Below are 19,676 nucleotides of genomic sequence, written 5' to 3'. Positions count from 1 at the left end.
GGGATAATTGAACCTGGTATAAGGTGTTAGTACCTTAGGTACCCACTGCAAACCAGGACAACCTCCTACACTCCCACTACAACCTCACCTCCAGACTCTACCACTTTGGGATCCGAAGCAGTGCCCTCAAATGGATCCAGACCTTCATCACAGGCTGCACTCAGAGGATTCACCTTCCACCTTTCACCTCAGAACCTAAGAGCAACATATCCAGCATCCCACATGGATCCTCTCTCAGACTCACCCTTTTCAACATCTATTTGATACCGTTGGCTGAAATTATTCATTCCCATGGACTCACCATCATCTCATTTGTGGGTGTCACCCAACTCATAATCTTCCTTTCCGAAGACCATGCCACCTCAAAGAAAACGTCAGCAACACCATGACGCACGTCGCCAAATGTATGAAATCCAATTGCTTGAAAGTGAACAGGGACAAGACTGAGGTGATCATCTTTGGAAGCAACCCCCCGTGGGACGACTACTGGTGCTCCTCCACGCTCGGGCAACCCCCAACCATCGACAGCAAACTCACCATCAAACAGCAAATAAATGCAGTGGCCTCCTCCATCTTCCAAAACCTCAGCATGCTGTGGAGGATATTCAGATGGATCTTTATCGAAACCAGAAAGATGGTCACCCAAGCCATCATCACCAGCAGACTAGACTATGGAAAAGCCCTCTATGTCGGACTTCTTGCCCAGCTCCTCCACCGCCTCCAGACCATCCAAAACGCAGCAGCGTGACTTGTGCTGGACCTTCCCAGACAGACCCACATCCCTCCCTCCTCAAAGGTCTACACTGGCTGCCTGCGCACAAGAGATGCAAATTCAAGGTTCTCACCACTGCATACAAAGTCCTCCATAAAATCGGACTCGATCTAACCAACCATAGACTCTTCTTGCACTAGCCAACCAGAAAGCTCAGTTAAACAACTCTCGCCCTTGCTCATGTCCAAAGAGTTTGACAAAGTCGCAGTGGAGGGTGAGCCTTCTCCTACCTCGCTGCCAAGATCTGGAATGACCTCCCCCACCACCTTTGTACCTCGCACACCCTCCTCGACTTCAGGGGAAAGCTCAAGACAAGGCTCTTTGAGGAGTAGCTACTGACACAGCAGCAACTGTGAGCACCTGGATACCCCTGTGTTGATAAGCCACACTTTGCAAATCTAGTGATTGATTGATTGATTGAATCTAGATGATTTCAACATTCAAGATATGTTGTTATACATGCAGCCTAAGTAAAACAAAAGATGTTGTGCTAGATGAGGGACAAGTGGGAGTGGTTAAACATTAGTTTCATCATGTGGGAGATTGCCCACTATCAGGAGATCTATGTGCCAAGTTAACAAAAACTCAGCAATGTTGTCACAAATAACAGGGACAATGGCTCATTTAGCAAGGACATGATGGGGGAGCTTCAGGGAAGGCTTCAATTTTAAGCACTAAACACAGTGTGTTTTTGCTCTTGTCTGGTAATCTAAGGTTTGTCAATAAACACCTTCCAGCACCTTATATATTGAATAAAAAGAACGCTTGTATGTTTCAAAGGTAATGCCAACCAAATGTTGATGCAACAGTACCAGAAATACTGGATCATGTTCCTATTTATCACTAATTAATGAAGTTATGTCTTTGGATAAACATGGACAGTGAATTTGTAGCGCAATATTGACTGTGTTTTCTGTTGATTTGTACAGTGAAAAGGAAATTGTAATAAAGACTAACTTAAACCCTGTTCAGCACATGTTTCTGTCCGAACACTGTGGCTTACCAGGGCCTCTATTATTTTTAACCGGAATACTATGTTCAGGTAATGTCAGGGCATACATGTCTGAGGAACGTTTATGATTGTGTTATCAACATGGATTATGGATATTAATAGCCATGGATAATATTGTAAGGTTGAATTGTTGCTAATGACACTCTTTGGCAAGTCTGATCTGTAGACGTTTTCGTAAGTATAAATTGAGAATCACATTGTGAATATATCAGTGTGGACTTTGAGCACCGGATTTCATTATAATGAGTGAATGTGAATTTAAATGTATGGGGGTGCAGCCTTGCAACTCTACTGTGAAAAGTAGTTGGGGGGTGCATCCCCAATTGCAATTTAAATTGTACCAGTGTTATCCCAGGGCAGCACTGATATTGGACCACATTTGCAGATGGGCTCTGCTGCATGTGAAATACTTTGAGATGCTTGTTGAGACTGCTGTGCTTATGTACCCTGCTGATTTTGTAAATTGAATGTAGGACTAGCTTAGTGATTGAGAGTCTGTTTGGCTACAAGACTTGCTGCAGAATATTTTTAAAATAATATGGTATTCCTTTACAATGATCATTAGTGCAAACGGGAGGCTCTATATTTTTACTCTGGTGTTTTATGAATGTTATATGAAGGTTTTCAATCTGACAAGGATGACATTAGGAACTTTGAGATGAGATATGGGCAAGTAGAACCTTAATGCAGCAACAATGCTTAATTATCATTTTTGAGGACCAGCACTCATATTTCCTCCTAGATCAAGAAAGAGCAAAACACGAATGGGAAAAGAAGGAGAACGAGACTTACAGGAACAAGTGACAAAAGGAGAAACCAGGATGAAAAAGAACCTGCAAGATAGAGTCAGTGAGTTTCTGGTGGGATTAAAGAGGCATGGGGTGAACCAAGACTGCCAAGCCTTTGTATTCACCACCTTGACCTTCAACAGTGCCAGCCTCTGGGTTCTGGCAAAACACTGGTCCCAGCACTTATTCTTTTACAGTTGAAGCACGGTGCAACAGATTGCAAAGACAAATTGTGTGGATTAAAGTAATCAGTCAACATGCAGCCACATTTGAAATGGAGACCAAACAGATTGGAGAAACAACTGTTTTTGATCGCTTGTACTACTTACTAGGAGGTCCTTCTGGTAATACAAAATATACAGATTTATGCTAACCTTCTGAAATTAGCACCTAGATACTGTGTTTTTTTTCATTTGTGTCCTTTCATTGGATGGTCATTGATGTTTTTTTTTTTTTATATAAGGCTTCATGCGCCAAATAATACATTCAAGTTAGAGTGTGGGGTGAGGGGGGGGAGGTAAGTACAGAAACAAAATTATGAAGATTATTGATGTTTGATGTTAGATTTTGGTTTTCAAAATTTTCAATTAGTTTATAAAGTACTTTTCAAGTAAACCCTAGAATGGCAATGTGTTGCAAAGCAAAAGGTCCTGAGAGTGCTTGGAATTAAGGAAAACCAGCAGGAACAAACAGTACTCGGGTGACTGGTTAGATGATATTTGAGAAATTATATGGAAAAGTACTCAGGAGTTATTTTTTATTTAAAGACTTGTAGGCCAAGCAGAGAGTTTTAAAATGTACACCTTGGGGTACATTTATTCAGACTTTGAGTCACAGCACAGTCACACAAAGTAAAAATAATGCCTCCTTGAGACAAGCAAAACATTGGAAAGTCTTGAGAAAGTATTTACTTTCCAAAGCAATATGGTTTGTGCACTTGTCGGTTAACCTTAAAGTAGTGTAAACTGAGCTTTGTGATGCTTTGCGATACCTTATTATAAGTGGGTTTTTCATGGGTGTTACTTGGTTGTCCCAGTGTGTTAGAAATGGGTTCTCTAGTTGGCAGAGGTATGCACCCTGTCGAAGAAGAAACTACAATCCTAGTCATGATAAGTCAGTTACAAAACGTAACTTAAAAAGTGCTCACCCTCTGGTTGCTTGGCACAGAACATTCAGGCTTAATTTAAGAGGCAATGTATACATTATTTGTGCAACACACACACACACACATAAACACAATGAAAACACCACAAAAAGACTCCATACAGGTTTAGCTAAATAGACAATATTTATCTGAGTAAAACAAGACCAAAACAACAACTATCCAATCAGTAGAACTCGAGAAATTAATTCTTAAAGATTAAATCAAAAATAGTGCTTAAAAGTCACTAGCGGTCAAAAGGATACTTGAGGTGGAGAGAGACTGGTACAAATCCAAAGTATTAGCGGACCATGATAGAGGGCAGGTCGGCTCTAGGACCTGACAGGTCCTGCTAACAAAGTACCTAGGGTGAGGCTTTTGTTGACATTGAGAATCCACTGGATTGCAGTTGAGCCAAGCAGAGGTGGGTTACCGTCATTGTCAAGCTCCATTGAAGTTAATGGAATGCGTAGTCGCTGAACCACGCAAAGCGAGCTATTTAGGCTGTGGATCCGATGTAGTAGAGCAGCCTCTGCATTAGCGTTAAAAGGAGATGCAGTGAAATTTTACATGTACTCGAGATGGTGCATCGGTTTTTGCAGAAATCAGCTGCAGAACCCTATTTCTGAGCCCCTGGACTGGAGACAGGCACCTCAGGCAAGGGTAGGACTCACAGATGACAGAGTCCAATGGCCCTAGGTGAGTGGCAGGCAGTCTTTGATGTCCCTGAGACTGCAGAAAAACAGGGGGAAGCCAGCAACCCCTTAAACTCAGTTTGAGTCTGCAGGATGGGTCCAGTCCTTATCCTCACCAGGGCAGAGATCAGTCCAGGCAGAGTGGCAATCCTATAGCACAGCAGACTTTCTAAAAGTGACATTTCTAAAAGGGCAAATAAAAAATCTGACTTCACCAGTAAAGAGGAATTATCATTACCACTCCAATAATAGGAAGCATGCTGAAGCTACTCCTTTCTGATCAGGAATTACATCTTAAAAGTATATTAAGGAATTTCCAATGCTAGCCTATCAGAGGAGAAGGCCTTACAGTAATGAAAAATGACTTTTGGAGTTATTTATTACCAGGAAACCAGCAACTTAACACCACATGTCCTCACTTTTACTTACATATCACCCTGCCCTATGGGCTAACTATAGCCTACCTTAGGGGTGACTTATATGTAATAAAAGTAGAGTTTAAGGTTTTGCAAGAGGTTTTAAATGCCAAGTCAAAGTGGTAGTGAAACTGCACACACAGTGTTAAGACTTGCAATCACACAGGCACACCTCTTGCTGCTCCCTCACAAAATAAATCAGCTTGTATGAAAAAAGATGAAACATTTCAAGAATATGTTTACAGCAACTTGTGAGGAAAATGATCTTCCGTCTGAAGACCGAATATTACATTTCATGTTTGTTTATATTGTTAAAAGCAAGTGTTGTCCCATTTGTGAACTTTGTGCCAAGCAGTTTATGAAGACATGGAATTCCTTCATATGAAACATCAGAATTGTTTGATGACTCATCACCACCATGTGTCTGACGACTCATCACCAGCACAGCATCCACACACCTCATGATTGATGACTCATCACTAGCATGTGGCTGATTACTCATCACCAGCACACCAGCCTATAAATAGAACTGCCAAGGTGTTTCCTCTGCTTGGCTTTGAGTCCTCCCTCCCTCGCAGGTGTTCCTGGTTCAGCTGGAGTTTCGTGATTCTTTCAGGATTCGTCTTTTCAGTGCGCAGCTTCATCGGAGCTTCCCTCTCTGGAGCGGATTACTTACACAGCAGCTGGAGAATTTACAAACAGTATTCCATCTTCCTCAAATAATCCAAACATTCCAGGAGAAGTCGGTTTGTGAATAATTCTCCTCTTGTCTCCCTGTTTTCAGCCTTCTTGAGGTTAGTGACCTTTTGGTGCATTATGAAAGACATTCAACGATGCTGGGAAACCCGTGATACAAGACTATTTTCCAAAGACAGCTTGAGAAGTGTTTTTAAAAGCAGCATTGAAGTTAAGTGTTGTGAACTCCTGAAAGCATCGCTCAATATCTATGTGAACTTAAACATTTATTCTGATTGGTTTGGAGCGAGTATATTGTATGAAAACGAATAACAAAAGACAAATTAATGAGTTTGATTTTATAACGATATTGTTGTGAGTTACAAATGTGTGCTTAATAGTTGAGCAATCGAGCGCTAATAATTATTGTGACTTTGCTGAAAGACTTAGTGATTGCCCAATCAAATGATAATATTTATTGTTATTTTGCTGAAAGACTCTGTGAAATTTGTAGCTCTTTTGTTTTTTATTTGTTTTTGGTCTTAGAGTTCCTGCACCATCCATGTGTGGATGCTGAGGCAACTTTCTTAGAACAACAGTGACACTCCTTTGTGAACCAGTGTTTTGTTTCTCTTCCTTTCCCAAATCCATGTTCCCTATCCCTTTTCCCCGGAGGCTATTTGCTCGTTCCCTGTACTTTCAGATACAAGAGAATAGGGTTTAGGGGTGAGGGTTTTATTCTCTTCACTCCTGCGGAACCTGGAATTCAGGTGAGTGGACATGGTCTTGTCACACAGGCCTTGCAATGGCAGGCCTGAGACATGTTTAAAGGGCACAATAAGTGCTGCAGTCCCAAACGTAGCATTTAACTTATAGGCCCTGGGTATATGTATAACACTTTCCAATGGACTTATAAATATACTAAGTATGCAAATTGTGGATACATCAAAGTTAACATGTTTAGAGAAGAAACACTTGCACTTTAGCACAGGTTAGCAATGATAAAATGCTCAGAGTCCTAAGACCAAAAGGGTCAGGTAAAACGTCTCATGTAAGACTACCCTAAGGATGCCAGGTCTAACCTGTGACCTCACAGCTGAATGTGGGGAGAGTTACCCAACCTATAGGGAGTTCTCATCACTAAACCTAGATAGACCATCAGCACTGGTGTGGTCTACCCTAGGTTTGGGTTCAACCCTGAAGTCTATACCCTGTAGGGAAATGCACCACCCCAACAGTTTTGAATTTTTACCCCTCATTCGCATTAGCCACTTGAGGGGCCTGTGGTCAGTATGAATCAGGAACTGAGTGCCAAACAGATATAACCTCAATGTTGGACCTGGCTTTTTGACAGGGTCATCCCCAAACTTTGTGCCTCCTTCCTCCTATTTTTTCTGACCTGTTGTTGTTGACTTTTGAACTCTGGGCACTTTACCACTGCTAACCAGTGCTAAAGTGCATATGCTCTTTGTGTAAATTGTACTATTGATTGGTTTATCCATGACTGGCTATTTAAGTTACTTGTAAGTCCCTAGTAGAGTGCACTATATGTGCCTACGGCCTGTAGATTAAATGCTACTAATGGGCTTGCAGCACTGGTTGTGCCACCCACTTCAGTAGCCCCGTAACCTTGTCTCAGGCCTGCCATTGCAAGGCCTGTGTGTGCAGTTTCACTGCCACTTCAACTTGGCATTTAAAAGTACTTGCCAAGCCTAAAACTCCCCTTTTTCTACATATAAGTCACCCCTAATGTGTGCCCTAGGTAACCCCTAGAGCAGGGTGCTGTGTGGGTAAAAGGCAGGACATGTTCCTGTGTAGTTTATATGTCCTTGTAGTGTAAAACTCCTAAATTAGTTTTTACACTACTGTGAAGCCTGCTCCCTTCATAGGCTAACATTGGGGCTTCCCTCATACATTGTTGAAGTGGCAGCTGCTGATCTGAAAGGAGTAGGAAGGTCATATTTAGTATGGCCAGAATGGAAATACAAAATCCTGCTGACTGGTGAAGTCGGATTTAATATTACTATTCTAGAAATGCCACTTTTAGAAAGTGAGCATTTCTTTGCACTTAAATCTTTCTGTGCCTTACAATCCACGTCTGGCTAGGTTTAGTTGACAGCTCCTCGTGCATTCACTCAGACACACCCCAAACACAGGGTACTCAGCCTCACTTGCATATATCTGCATTTTGAATGGGTCTTCCTGGGCTGGGAGGGTGGAGGGCCTGCCCTCACACAAAGGACTGCCACACCCCCTACTGGGACCCTGGCAGACAGGATTGAACTGAAAGGGGACCTGGTGCATTTCTTAGCCACTCTTTGAAGTCACCCCCACTTCAAAGGAACATCTTTAGTATAAAACAGGGCCTCTGCCCTACCTCATCAGACACTTGCTGGAGAAGAAACCTGAACCAGAACCTACATCCTGCCAAGAAGAACTGCCTGGCTGCTCAAAGGACTCACCTGTCTGCTTTCTACAAAGGACTGCTGCCTTGCTGAACTCTTGTCTGGCTGTAAAAGTGCTCCCCAAGGGCTTGGATAGAGCTTGCCTCCTGTTCCCTGAAGTCTCAGGACCAAAAAGACTTCTCTTTTTCATTTGGACTCCTCGTGTGCCGAAAAATTTGACGCACAGGTTGCTCCGCGGTGAGAAATTCACTGCACGACAATCCAGAAACTCCGCTCGACGCGACGCTTGCGGTGCGACCGGAACTTCGACGCACGGCCTCGCATGGACAACGCCGCCCGACTTCCAGAGAGGAACTTGACGCAACGCCTGCCGTGAGAAAGAAAATTCCACGCATAGCCTCCCGGAACGATGCGCAGCTGGATAACAAGCCGAGGAATCCACGCACAGACCCTGGGACATCTGGTAATCCTGCGATCCATAGAAGGAGATGGTTCGCGTGCCAGAAAACAACGCACTTTGAGGGTGGGCACAGGATCATTTGGATTGTGTGTGACTTACCCTGACTAGAGTGAGGGTTCTTGCTTGGACAGAGGGTAACCTGACTGCCAACCAAAAAACCCATTTCTAACACTCAACTTCTTTGGGGTCCAAAAAAACAGCAAAAACTTCTCTCTCAGTAGTATTCCCCTGGGTCCCTGGGGAATAACCTCTTAGAGAAGAAGGTTCTACTTTGGTCCAGGCCTTCTTCAGTGATCTGTGATAAATCTACACATGTGCAAAGCTCTGAGGCATCTGTTTGAACGCTAAACTCCATGGAGAAGTCAGGGGCTTGGAGTACAGAGGCTGTGGACAAGGTGCGCTTCAGAGAATCAAATGCTTTTTGGCATGCCTCTGTCCAAATCACAGTTGTGGACTGCTTCTTAGAAGTCAGCTCAGTCAGGACAACAACAATGGTGCCATATCCCTTGACAAACCTCCTATAGTAAAAACAACAAGTGATGGACGGAATGCTGAACATTGTCAAACACTCACCCCCAGTCATAGATCTGGGTTTAATCCATCGTTCTTTTGCTCACCATGCCACCCCCGTTTGGACCCAGCCATATGCAAATCAGTCTTGACCCTGTTCCTCATGGGAACAGTCCAGACTGAACTGCCAAGCCAGGTCCTCACTGGACCGGAAACAAGCATCCTGGGACCGGTTTCGGGGTTTCACCCCTCATCAGCCAGACTACCTTGAATCCAGTGGCATGGGAAGCATGGGACACACGTCTGGGCATACCCTTCCCACTTAGGGCGACAAAGCAAAAACAACAAGTGATGGACGGAATGCTGAACATTGTAAAACACTCACCCCCAGTCATAGATCTGGGTTTAATCCATCGTTCTTTTGCTCACCATACCACCCCCGTTTGGACCCAGCCATATGCAAATCAGTCTTGACCCTGTTCATCATGGGAACAGTCCAGACTGAACTGCCAAGCCAGGTCCTCACTGGACCGGAAACAAGCATCCTGGGACCGGTTTCGGGGTTTCACCCCTCATCAGCCAGGCTACCTTGAATCCAGTGGCATGGGAAGCACGGGACCCACGTCTGGGCATACCCTTCCCACTTAGGGCGACAAAGCAAAAACAACAAGTGATGGACGGAATGCTGAACATTGTCAAACACTCACACCCAGTCATAGATCTGGGTTTAATCCATCGTTCTTTTGCTCACCATGCCACCCCCGTTTGGACCCAGCCATATGCAAATCAGTCTTGACCCTGTTCCTCATGGGAACAGTCCAGACTGAACTGCCAAGCCAGGTCCTCACTGGACCGCAAACAAGCATCCTGGGACCGGTTTCGGGGTTTCACCCATCATCAGCCAGGCTACCTAAAATCCAGTGGCATGGGAAGCACGGGACCCACGTCTGGGCATACCCTTCCCACTTAGGGCGACAAAGCAAAAACAACAAGTGATGGACGGAATGCTGAACATTGTCAAACACTCACCCCCAGTCATAGATCTGGGTTTAATCCATCGTTCTTTTGCTCACCATGCCACCCCCGTTTGGACCCAGCCATATGCAAATCAGTCTTGACCCAGTTCCTCATGGGAACAGTCCAGACTGAACTGCCAAGCCAGGTCCTCACTGGACCGGAAACAAGCATACTGGGACCGGTTTCGGGGTTTCACCCCTCATCAGCCAGGCTACCTTGAATCCAGTGGCATGGGAAGCACGGGACCCACGTCTGGGCATACCCTTCCCACTTAGGGCGACAAAGCAAAAACAACAAGTGATGGACGGAATGCTGAACATTGTCAAACACTCACCCCCAGTCATAGATCTGGGTTTAATCCATCGTTCTTTTGCTCACCATGCCACCCCCGTTTGGACCCAGCCATATGCAAATCAGTCTTGACCCTGTTCCTCATGGGAACAGTCCAGACTGAACTGCCAAGCCAGGTCCTCACTGGACCGGAAACAAGCATCCTGGGACCGGTTTCGGGGTTTCACCCCTCATCAGCCAGGCAGTTCGGTCTGGACTGTTCCCATGAGGAACAGGGTCAAGACTGATTTGCATATGGCTGGGTCCAAACTGTGGTGGCATGGTGAGCAAAAGAACGATGGATTAAACCCAGATCTATGACTGGGGGTGAGTGTTTGACAATGTTCAGCATTCCGTCCATCACTTGTTTTTGCTTTGTTGCCCTAAGTGGGAAGGGTATGCCCAGTAAGGGTATGCCCAGAGGTGGGTCCCGTGCTTCCCATGCCACTGGATTCAAGCTAGCCTGGCTGATGAGGGGTGAAACCCCGAAACCGGTCCCAGGATGCTTGTTTCCGGTCCAGTGAGGACCTGGCTTGGCAGTTCGGTCTGGACTGTTCCCATGAGGAACAGGGTCAAGACTGATTTGCATATGGCTGGGCCCAAACTGGGGTGGCATGGTGAGCAAAAGAACGATGGATTAAACCCAGATTTATGACTGGGGGTGAGTGTTTGACAATGTTCAGCATTCCGTCCATCACTTGTTGTTTTTGCTTTGTCGCCCTAAGTGGGAAGGGTATGCCCAGACGTGGGTCCCGTGCTTCCCATGCCACTGGATTCAAGCTAGCCTGGCTGATGAGGGGTGAAACCCCGAAACCGGTCCCAGGATGCTTGTTTCCGGTCCAGTGAGGACCTGGCTTGGCAGTTCGGTCTGGGCTGTTCCCATGAGGAACAGGGTCAAGACTGATTTGCATATGGCTGGGTCCAAACTGGGGTGGCATGGTGAGCAAAAGAACGATGGATTAAACCCAGATCTATGACTGGGGGTGAGTGTTTGACAATGTTCAGCATTCCGTCCATCACTTGTTGTTTTTGCTTTGTCGCCCTAAGTGGGAAGGGTATGCCCAGACGTGGGTCCCGTGCTTCCCATGCCACTGGATTCAAGCTAGCCTGGCTGATGAGGGGTGAAACCCCGAAACCGGTCCCAGGATGCTTGTTTCCGGTCCAGTGAGGACCTGGCTTGGCAGTTCGGTCTGGACTGTTCCCATGAGGAACAGGGTCAAGACTGATTTGCATATGGCTGGGTCCAAACTGGGGTGGCATGGTGAGCAAAAGAACGATGGATTAAACCCAGATCTATGACTGGGGGTGAGTGTTTGACAATGTTCAGCATTCCGTCCATCACTTGTTGTTTTTGCTTTGTAAATCTCCTTTAGTACCCAGTCAGGCTCAAAAATGTTCTGATCTCAGTCTGGGTTTTTGGGGCTTCCAGGCCATGATAGTTTCAATTTTGGCCTTGAGACACTGTGTCTTACCCCTGCCCACCTGGTCTTCCAAGTATACCATAAACCCAGCCCTATATGACATTTACTGGTCTTGATAGTCAGGCCTGTCTGTTGTAGGGCCTGAAGCACTTCCAAGAGGTGAAAGAGGTGGTCATCCCAGATGCTACTAAAGACAGCTATGTTATTCAGATCAAAAGGGTATCACTCTAAACTGATAGTGGCCCTCTGGAGTGGAGAAAGCTGACCTCTCCATGGCTCCTTCTGTTAGGCCATCTGCCAGTACCCTGAAGTACAATCAAAGGTACTTAAGTACTAGGAAGCCCCGACCAGTCAATGAGCTCATCCGACCGAGGAATGGGGTGAGCATCTGTATAATATAATATAATCCACATAGAACCTCAGGTCAGGGGGTGGTGCTGGTGGGGTAGCTTTTTGTACCAAAGCCGCTGTACAGGTCTGGACCAGGGGCTACTAGAGGGTTCTATCACCCACAACTACAGCATCTTAGAGACTTTTCTCTTGACACTGGTTCTCACCTTATCTGAAACCCTGTAAGATTTATTCATGACAGAAAGGTTATCCCCTACGTCCACATCATGGGTACAGAGGTAGATAATTCCAGGAATAAGTGAGAAAAGAAGGAAGTACTGTCCAAACACTTGGAGAGAGTCGACAGTCCCTCTGCTGTTCAAGAGTCAGCGTGCGGGAAATGATTACTCCTTCCAAAGACCCCTACTTCTCCATGGAGCCTAAAAGAGGTCAGAGAGAGGTTCATTCTCCTATTCCTCTGCTCCATCAGTCATGATGAGCTCAAAGTGTGGTTTGAGGCGATTGATATGAAGCACCCTGTGGAGTTGCCTGGGGGTCTTAAGGTCCACCACATAGATAACATTAGCCTTCTCCTCAGTTACCTCATAGGGTCCAGTCCAACCATCCGGGAGGGCCCAGGTTCCACACATTCTATACTTTCTGCCAAGGCTGGAATTCCACAGTGTTAGACTTTTGGTCCTATCGCTCTTCCATCACAGCTTGGCTGGCTTTTAAGTTGTTAGAAGCTTGCTTCCACAACTTAGCTGTGTGGCTTCTGAAGGTCAGCATGTAGCTTACTATATCCTGGGGAATTTTACCAGGGAGCTTGCTTCCACTCTTCCTTCCCCAAACTGAGAGGTCCTCTCACAGGGTGGCCATAAAGAAGCTCAAAGGGACTGAAGCCCACTCCCTTCCGTGGTACTTCCCTGTACGCAGGGGAAAAGGATATCCCACTTTTTTCTCAGACTTCTGATCATGACTTTCAGGGCCTTGTTGAACCTCTCAAAAAGCCCATTAGTTTGGGGGTGGTACAGGGTGATGAACTTGTAAGTTACTCCACACTCGTTCCACATGGACTGTATATATGTAGACATGATCTTTGTGTGCCTGTCAGACACAACTTCCTTGGGGAAACCCACTCGAGTAAAAATCTCCATTAGGGCCTTTGCCACCGCAGGTGCACTAGTGGTCCTCAGAGAGATGGTCTCTTGGTACCAGTGGCATGATCCACCAGATCCAGGATACACCTGTAACCAGAAGTAGTCTGGGGATCCATAGGCCCAACAAGCTAATGTCCACCCTTACAAAGGGGCTGCTAAAGACGGGTAGTAGTTCAATGGGAACTCTTAGCTTTTTCCTGTCTTCCCACAGGCCTGCAGGTCACATTGGTCCTGCTGAACGTTTCTGAGAATTCCTGATCTTAAGCCAGTAAAAGTGGGAGACAAACCTTGTAAAGGTCTTGTCTTGACCCAAATGTCCTGCCAGGGGAATCTTGTGAGCCAGCTCCAGTAGGAAGGCTCTGAAGCATTGGGGGACCACCAGGGCCCTTGTTGCCCCATGCATAGGAATCTTAGGCTCACTGAAAAAGAGGTTGTCCTCCCAGTAAATGTGATAGCTCCACATCACTTGCTGCTTGGGTTTTGACCTGTTTCCTTATGCCCTCAAGAGTTGGGCACTCCCCTTTGTGATGTACAGAACTCTCTTTCTACATACCACTCAGCAGCTATAGGCATGTCACCAAGAGGAGCAGTGCCCTCCTCAGTGGACTCTGGGGCCGCCATCGCAGGGACCCTTTCCATCTCACTGGGGGTACACTCAGATGCTGGTTTCCCATGCTCTCTGCATTTCCCTTTTTTGGCAGCTGGCTGGGCTATTGTTCCAGGTTCCCGCTCTTCTTGGCTTCCCTCCCAGGCCGCCATGGATCTTGTCAAAAATATCTAATCAGGTAAGTCCAACATCTCCATATGAGACTTGAGTTCCACTTCCTTGCAGATAGGGGATTCTCTGGCCCATGTTTATACTTTTTGACGCAAACCAGCGGTGGCGCTGGTTAGCGTAAAAAGAAATTACCGCTGGATAACGCCATTCCAATGCCTTATTTATTGACTGATGTAGCCGGCGCTGCGGGCTGGTGAGAGCAAAAATAAAATTACTCTAACCAGGCAGCTCTGGCATAGGGGAAAATGGGGGTTGTGCATCAAAAAATGGTGCAAGTAAGGTTAGAGTAAAAAATCATGGCTCTAACCGGACTTGCGCCATTTTTTGACGCACAACCCCCATGGAAATGACTTCTGTCTTAGCAAAGACAGGAGTCATGCCCCCTACCCAATGGCCATGCCCAGGGTACCTCTGTTCCCTGGGCACGGCCATTGGGCACAGTGGCATGTAGGGGTGGCCAGGTTAGGCCCCCCGTGCCACTACATTTAAAAAAAAAAAATGCTTACCTCAACCTACCTGTACTTACCTGGGATGGTTCCCCCCATCCATGGGTGTCTTCCAGGGATGAGTGGAGGTGGCAGGGGGTGTCCCTGGGGGCAGGGAAGGGCACCTGTGGACTGCTTCCATGGTCAGAGACTATGGACATGAGCCTACAGGTCCCTTAACGCCTGCACTCACCCAGGCGTTAAAAAACAGCGAACATCAGGCTGGGCGCCGTTTTTTAAGGCCCGCCCCCTCCTGTGCGTCAAAATGACGCGGGAGTATAAATAAGGCGCACAGGTATTAAAGTCATTTTTTGGACCGGAATGCCTACCTTGCATGTCATGAATGCAAGGCGGTTTCCCGCATCCAGAAAATGACGCACACAGAGGTATTTTGACATTCGCAGAGTCGGGCGTCATAGTATAAATATGGTGCAAGGTTTGCGCCGAATGTGCATCAAAATCTTTGACGCACATTCGGCGCAAACAGAGTTTACAGAGTATAAATATGCCCCTCTATCATCATTACGGGGCTCACTATCTCTCTGTCATTACCCAACAAACAGTCCACAGGCACAGCAGGGCCCACAGCAACTTTCAAAGGTCAAATGGAACAAGTGCCATGGGATATTGTCATACTGGCACCAGTGTCTCTCAGAGTCTCAACACCCTGCCCATTGATGGTGACCCATTACCTTTACTTGGTAGTAATTGATGGCTTGTGGATCTTAGGAATCATCTAATTGTCACCCAGGGACACTCGGATAACCCCACTAAACTCCTTCCTGTTAACTGGGAGAATCCCCTCCTCCCCAAGCATTATATTGGCGACCCTGGGTCCTTACCTCCAGTGGGATTGTGTGTTCTTTTTGAACTCTTGGGTCCCTTCTTGTAGTATCTATGCTCACTGCACTCACAGTATGTGAGAGTTTTAGGCTGCTGGCTTTTTCGGGGTAGTTTTGGTTCTGGTGGCCAGATTGGGAACAAGAACCAGACCCTTTCTCCTGTGATTTGTTTTGGGGGTCTTTGGAGAACTCCTTCTTTTTATCTCCCACCCCCTTCCTTCCGTTAGGAAGCCTGACCACCCTTTTGGGAGTCCCCCCCAGATACTTTGTTGGACCCTGTGGTGCTGACCCAGATGTCAACCTCCTCAACAAGCTTCCTAAGGTCAGTAAGTTTGCTATCCACCAGGTGTTGGAAAAGTGCTGGAAAACAAGTATCAAGCATGTGCTCCTTTAAAATCAAGTTGTACAGTCCTGTATAATCATCAGTCTTGCTCCCCCTCACCAAGCCCTTCAGTGCCTTACTGGCATAATCCAATAAAGCCACACATTTTTTGTGATGAGATGTACTTGTTGACTCGGATGGCCGTCATTGTAATGTAGCACATCTGGTCCAATGCCTCTAGTGTGAGGAATGTGTCGCTCTGCACCATGGGCATATACCTCCATAGACTACCACCCCAGAACTCCTTCGGGACATTGTGCACTCACAGAGCTACTTCTAGGCTGAAAACCATTTGTCTATGTCCCCCTCCACCGTGTAACTGTGCAGCACATCTTTGGGTATCTTGACTCTGGACTCACCAGTGGACACTGCAGGTATGCTGCCACCATTGCTGTTGTGTCTGGACCCCACTTGGAGGGCTCCAATATCCAGCTCTCTGATGATTAGCTCATGTGCCATCTTCCTTTGCTCCACAGCCAGCCTCTTCTCCTCAATAACTTGCTCCTTTTCAAGCTTAGCAAGGATCTGCACCTTATCTTTCTCCATTTTGGCAAGCTCTAGCCAAGGTTTCCTCTCCTCCCTCCTGTCCATTAGCTCCTCTGCAGACAGGCTCCTTCAAGGCAGACTGCTGCCTGCTCTAGACAGGAATTTTAGTTCTGGGAAAATATTTCTTTCCCCCTCTGTAGGCTACATGACAGGATCCTATGTCAGGACTTGCTCTTATCCATCCTCAGACAGATTCCTCATCATCCACTTCTACTTCTGGGTGAACTTCTGCCCATGGTCTCAGTGATTTCTAATGCTCTGCCTTCTTGGCACTTCCTTGTGGAACACCACTCTTTTCTGGCAGAATCCCTTGAGCTGGGCCACTGTGCAGGCCTCCAGTGGGCCTGAGTGGAGTTTGCAGAGCAGTTACAAATCTGTGCTTCACGGAGTTCCGCGGGCAGGTGGAGTTTCCCCATCGGCCCCACTCGAATTGAGTTTTAGGTCACATGCAATGAACAGTATGTCCTCACTTTCAAAATCGCATGCAAACAGCATCACGCGGTTCGCATAGGTATGGCCATCTTGTTTTTTTACTCTGTTCATGATGATGGGTCTGTTTTTTTTTTTTATTTAAATATTTTGAATCCTTTTCTCATCTTTTCAATCCTCTACCCTCCTAATTAATCTAACTTTAATTTTTATTTATTGTATCAGTGTTTGTTTTTGTGCCTGTGTATTTTTATGTTTTATTTCATTATTTTTGTGTTTTTCATGACTTTTTGTATTTTTGTTTATTTTTCCCTTAACGTCTGTATTTCTTCTGTCCTTCCTGTTTCTTTTCTTCACCCCACCTAGCACCATGGCAGAGCAGGGCAGCAAACAGGGGAACAGCAGCGACAGGCTCTCCCGAACAACAGCAGCAGCGGACGGCACAGCCACCAAAGTGTGCAGCTCTGGGCTATTTTTTGTGTGGTCGAGGTGGCAGCACTGTTTTTTACATGCAGCGCCACCTCCCCTCCTTCCATGGATTTCGACCCAAACCCAGAAATACAAGGATTAATAGACCTTTCTCTGCATAACAAATAACACAATCTTTAGACAAGCGTTAAGTAGAAGAAAGGTGTTTCACCTAACATTTCACATATTGCACCTCACTGTTCAAAACCACATTCAGTGTTTGAAATCTTTTGAAATTTGTCTAAGCACAGGATTTTTTCCTGAAAGGGTATCCTTCCAGTACAAAACTCAAGCCAGATATCAAGCTGACACCTTTGCACTAGCATGCCAAGGGCTGTGTGTGGCACTTGGCAGCCTTTTTGTGCACCAGTGAACAGAGAGAGCGGCAGCAGTAGCCCATATTTAACTAATATGGTCTGTGCTGCTATCACCCCCTAGTACAACAGAGCACAGCAACATTGGCAGGAGCATTGTTGCACTATTTTTTAATACATTTACCTCTTTGACTGAGAGCCTTGCAGCCATATTAGTGCATTGGAGATGTGATGTGGTCTTTTAAAGCCAACAACGAGGTAAGGTGCATAGGTTTTCACTCTTTGAAGTTGAAACATTGTTCTGTGGGTATGCTTCCAGACACACACCAATACAATAGCCAATGCCTAAAAAGGGTAATCCCAAGTAACTTTCAGGAAATTGTGAATAACGTGTGGAACTGCTTAGTTTGTGCAAAATACTAAGGCCCATATTTATACTTTTTGACGCTAAACTGCGCTAACGCAGTTTAGCGTCAAAAATGTTTGCGCCGTCTAACGCCATTCTGAAGCGCCATGCGGGCGCCGTATTTATGGAATGGCGTTAGCCGGCGCAAGCAGACCGGCGCTGCCTGGTTTGCGTGGAAAAAAACCACGTACACCAGACAGCGCCGGCGTAGGGGGAAAATGGCGTATGGGCGTCTTAAAATGGGGCAAGTCAGGTTACGTCGAAAAAATCGTCGTAACTCGACTTGCGCCATTTTTTTTTCGACGCCCATCCCCCATCAACATGACTCCTATCATTGTAAAGATAGGAGTCATGCCCCCTTGCCCAATGGCCATGCCCAGGGGACTTCTGTCATTCTGGACATTGGGCATAGTGGCATGTAGGGGGGCACAAATCATGCCCCCCTATGCCACAAAAAATAAAAAATAAAAACTTACCTGAACTTACCTTAATGTCCATGGGATGGGTCCCTCCGTCCTTGGGTGTCCTCCTGGGGTGGCCAAGGGTGGCAGGGGGGGTCCCTGGGGGCAGGGGAGGGCACTCTGGGCTCATTTTGAGCCCACTTGTCCCTTAACGCCATGCCTGACCCAGGCGTTAAAAAGCGGCGCAAATGCGCCGTTTTTGGCCACGCCCACTCCCGGGCGTCATTTTTGCCCGGGAGTATAAATACCACGTAAAGGCCTGGGAGTCATTTTTTAAGACGGGAACGCCTCCCTTGCATATCATTAACGCAAGGAAGGGGTTCACGCTAAAAAATGACGCACACTCTGGGCACTTTGGCGCCCGAAGCGTCTAACGCCATAGTATAAATATGGCGTTAGTTGGCGTTAGTTTAGCGTCGAATTTGCATCGAAAAAAACGACGCAAATTCGGCGCAACCAGAGTATAAATACGGCCCTAAATGTGACAGACCTCACGGCAAGTTTGACCAGAATACATTTACCTAGTTATAGTTGCATTGGTTGGTGCTCGTCCTGTATCTCTGATAATTGATATGTATGGTAACAGGAGTTACAGGCATATCGTAATTAATCTCTCGAATTGTAATAGGAACATCAGAGTCTAAAGTGTAAGTGTTATTCTCACTGTAGAGAAACTTAGAAAGACACCTCTGCCAGACGTAAAAGCTGAAGAAAAATTGCAACCGACAACCCTGACCTCTCCGTCAATTTTCAATAAGTAAAATTGGCCCTGTTCGCTTCTTTGGATGTTCTCAAAGAGGATAACAACTTAATGGAGACTGGACGGATCAACATTCCAACTGTAAAATATCAATTTACCTTCTGCCCGGTCTGGAAATCGTCCACTCTTGCCTAGAGTTCCATAGTTAACCGTCTCAGAAGAAATACTGAGTTTGGTGTTGGGGTCTCGCTTCGGCTTTGGTGGTGGTTGTTTGCGGGAACAACCACTGCTGTCGTCCTCAGCACCTCCAACAGAATGGAGAGACTGCGATCTCACGGAGAAGCCACCAGAGCAGGGATGCGGCAGTCGATCTTGAGGGGCTGGCATTGTCATAAATCCCATGCGGAAATGCTTGCCCACGTAGCTTCCGTCGTGTCCTGTTGGCCCTTCTCCACCTAGGCTGTAGAAAGAAAGCAACACAAACCATAAATTAGTTGATAGTCACAGATACCTTCCAAAATAAAAATTGCAACCTTTTAAAATATTTAGTCAGTCTGTCACTGTGTCGAATGTTTTAATTTAAACACATTTTCTTGAAACACACACTTCCAGATTGTAAACAATATTGAAGGATTTAAGAAAATGTTAGTAAAAATTAATTCACGTCGGAAAACGAGCTTGTCTAGTACTACTCTAAATAAAAGCATACACTTTTTTTCAGTTATGTCACATT

At 46.1% G+C, this 19,676-nt stretch overlaps 1 protein-coding gene across 2 annotated transcripts in view; it reads right to left on the bottom strand.

Moving 5' to 3' along the window:
* NYAP2 (neuronal tyrosine-phosphorylated phosphoinositide-3-kinase adaptor 2) overlaps positions 1 to 19,676 on the bottom strand; it is a 1,263,566-nt gene that overhangs the window by 731,281 nt on the left and 512,609 nt on the right. For both annotated transcript variants that reach the window (XM_069213494.1, XM_069213495.1), the window contains one exon: positions 19,102 to 19,403. In XM_069213494.1, coding sequence (XP_069069595.1) covers positions 19,102 to 19,403 — 302 coding nt within the window. The remainder of the gene's footprint in view (positions 1 to 19,101; positions 19,404 to 19,676) is intronic.

This window comes from Pleurodeles waltl, chromosome 11, assembly GCF_031143425.1.
Source record: "Pleurodeles waltl isolate 20211129_DDA chromosome 11, aPleWal1.hap1.20221129, whole genome shotgun sequence".
Classification (NCBI taxonomy): Eukaryota; Metazoa; Chordata; class Amphibia; order Caudata; family Salamandridae; genus Pleurodeles; species Pleurodeles waltl.
This window is presented reverse-complemented; position numbering and strand designations above follow the sequence as displayed.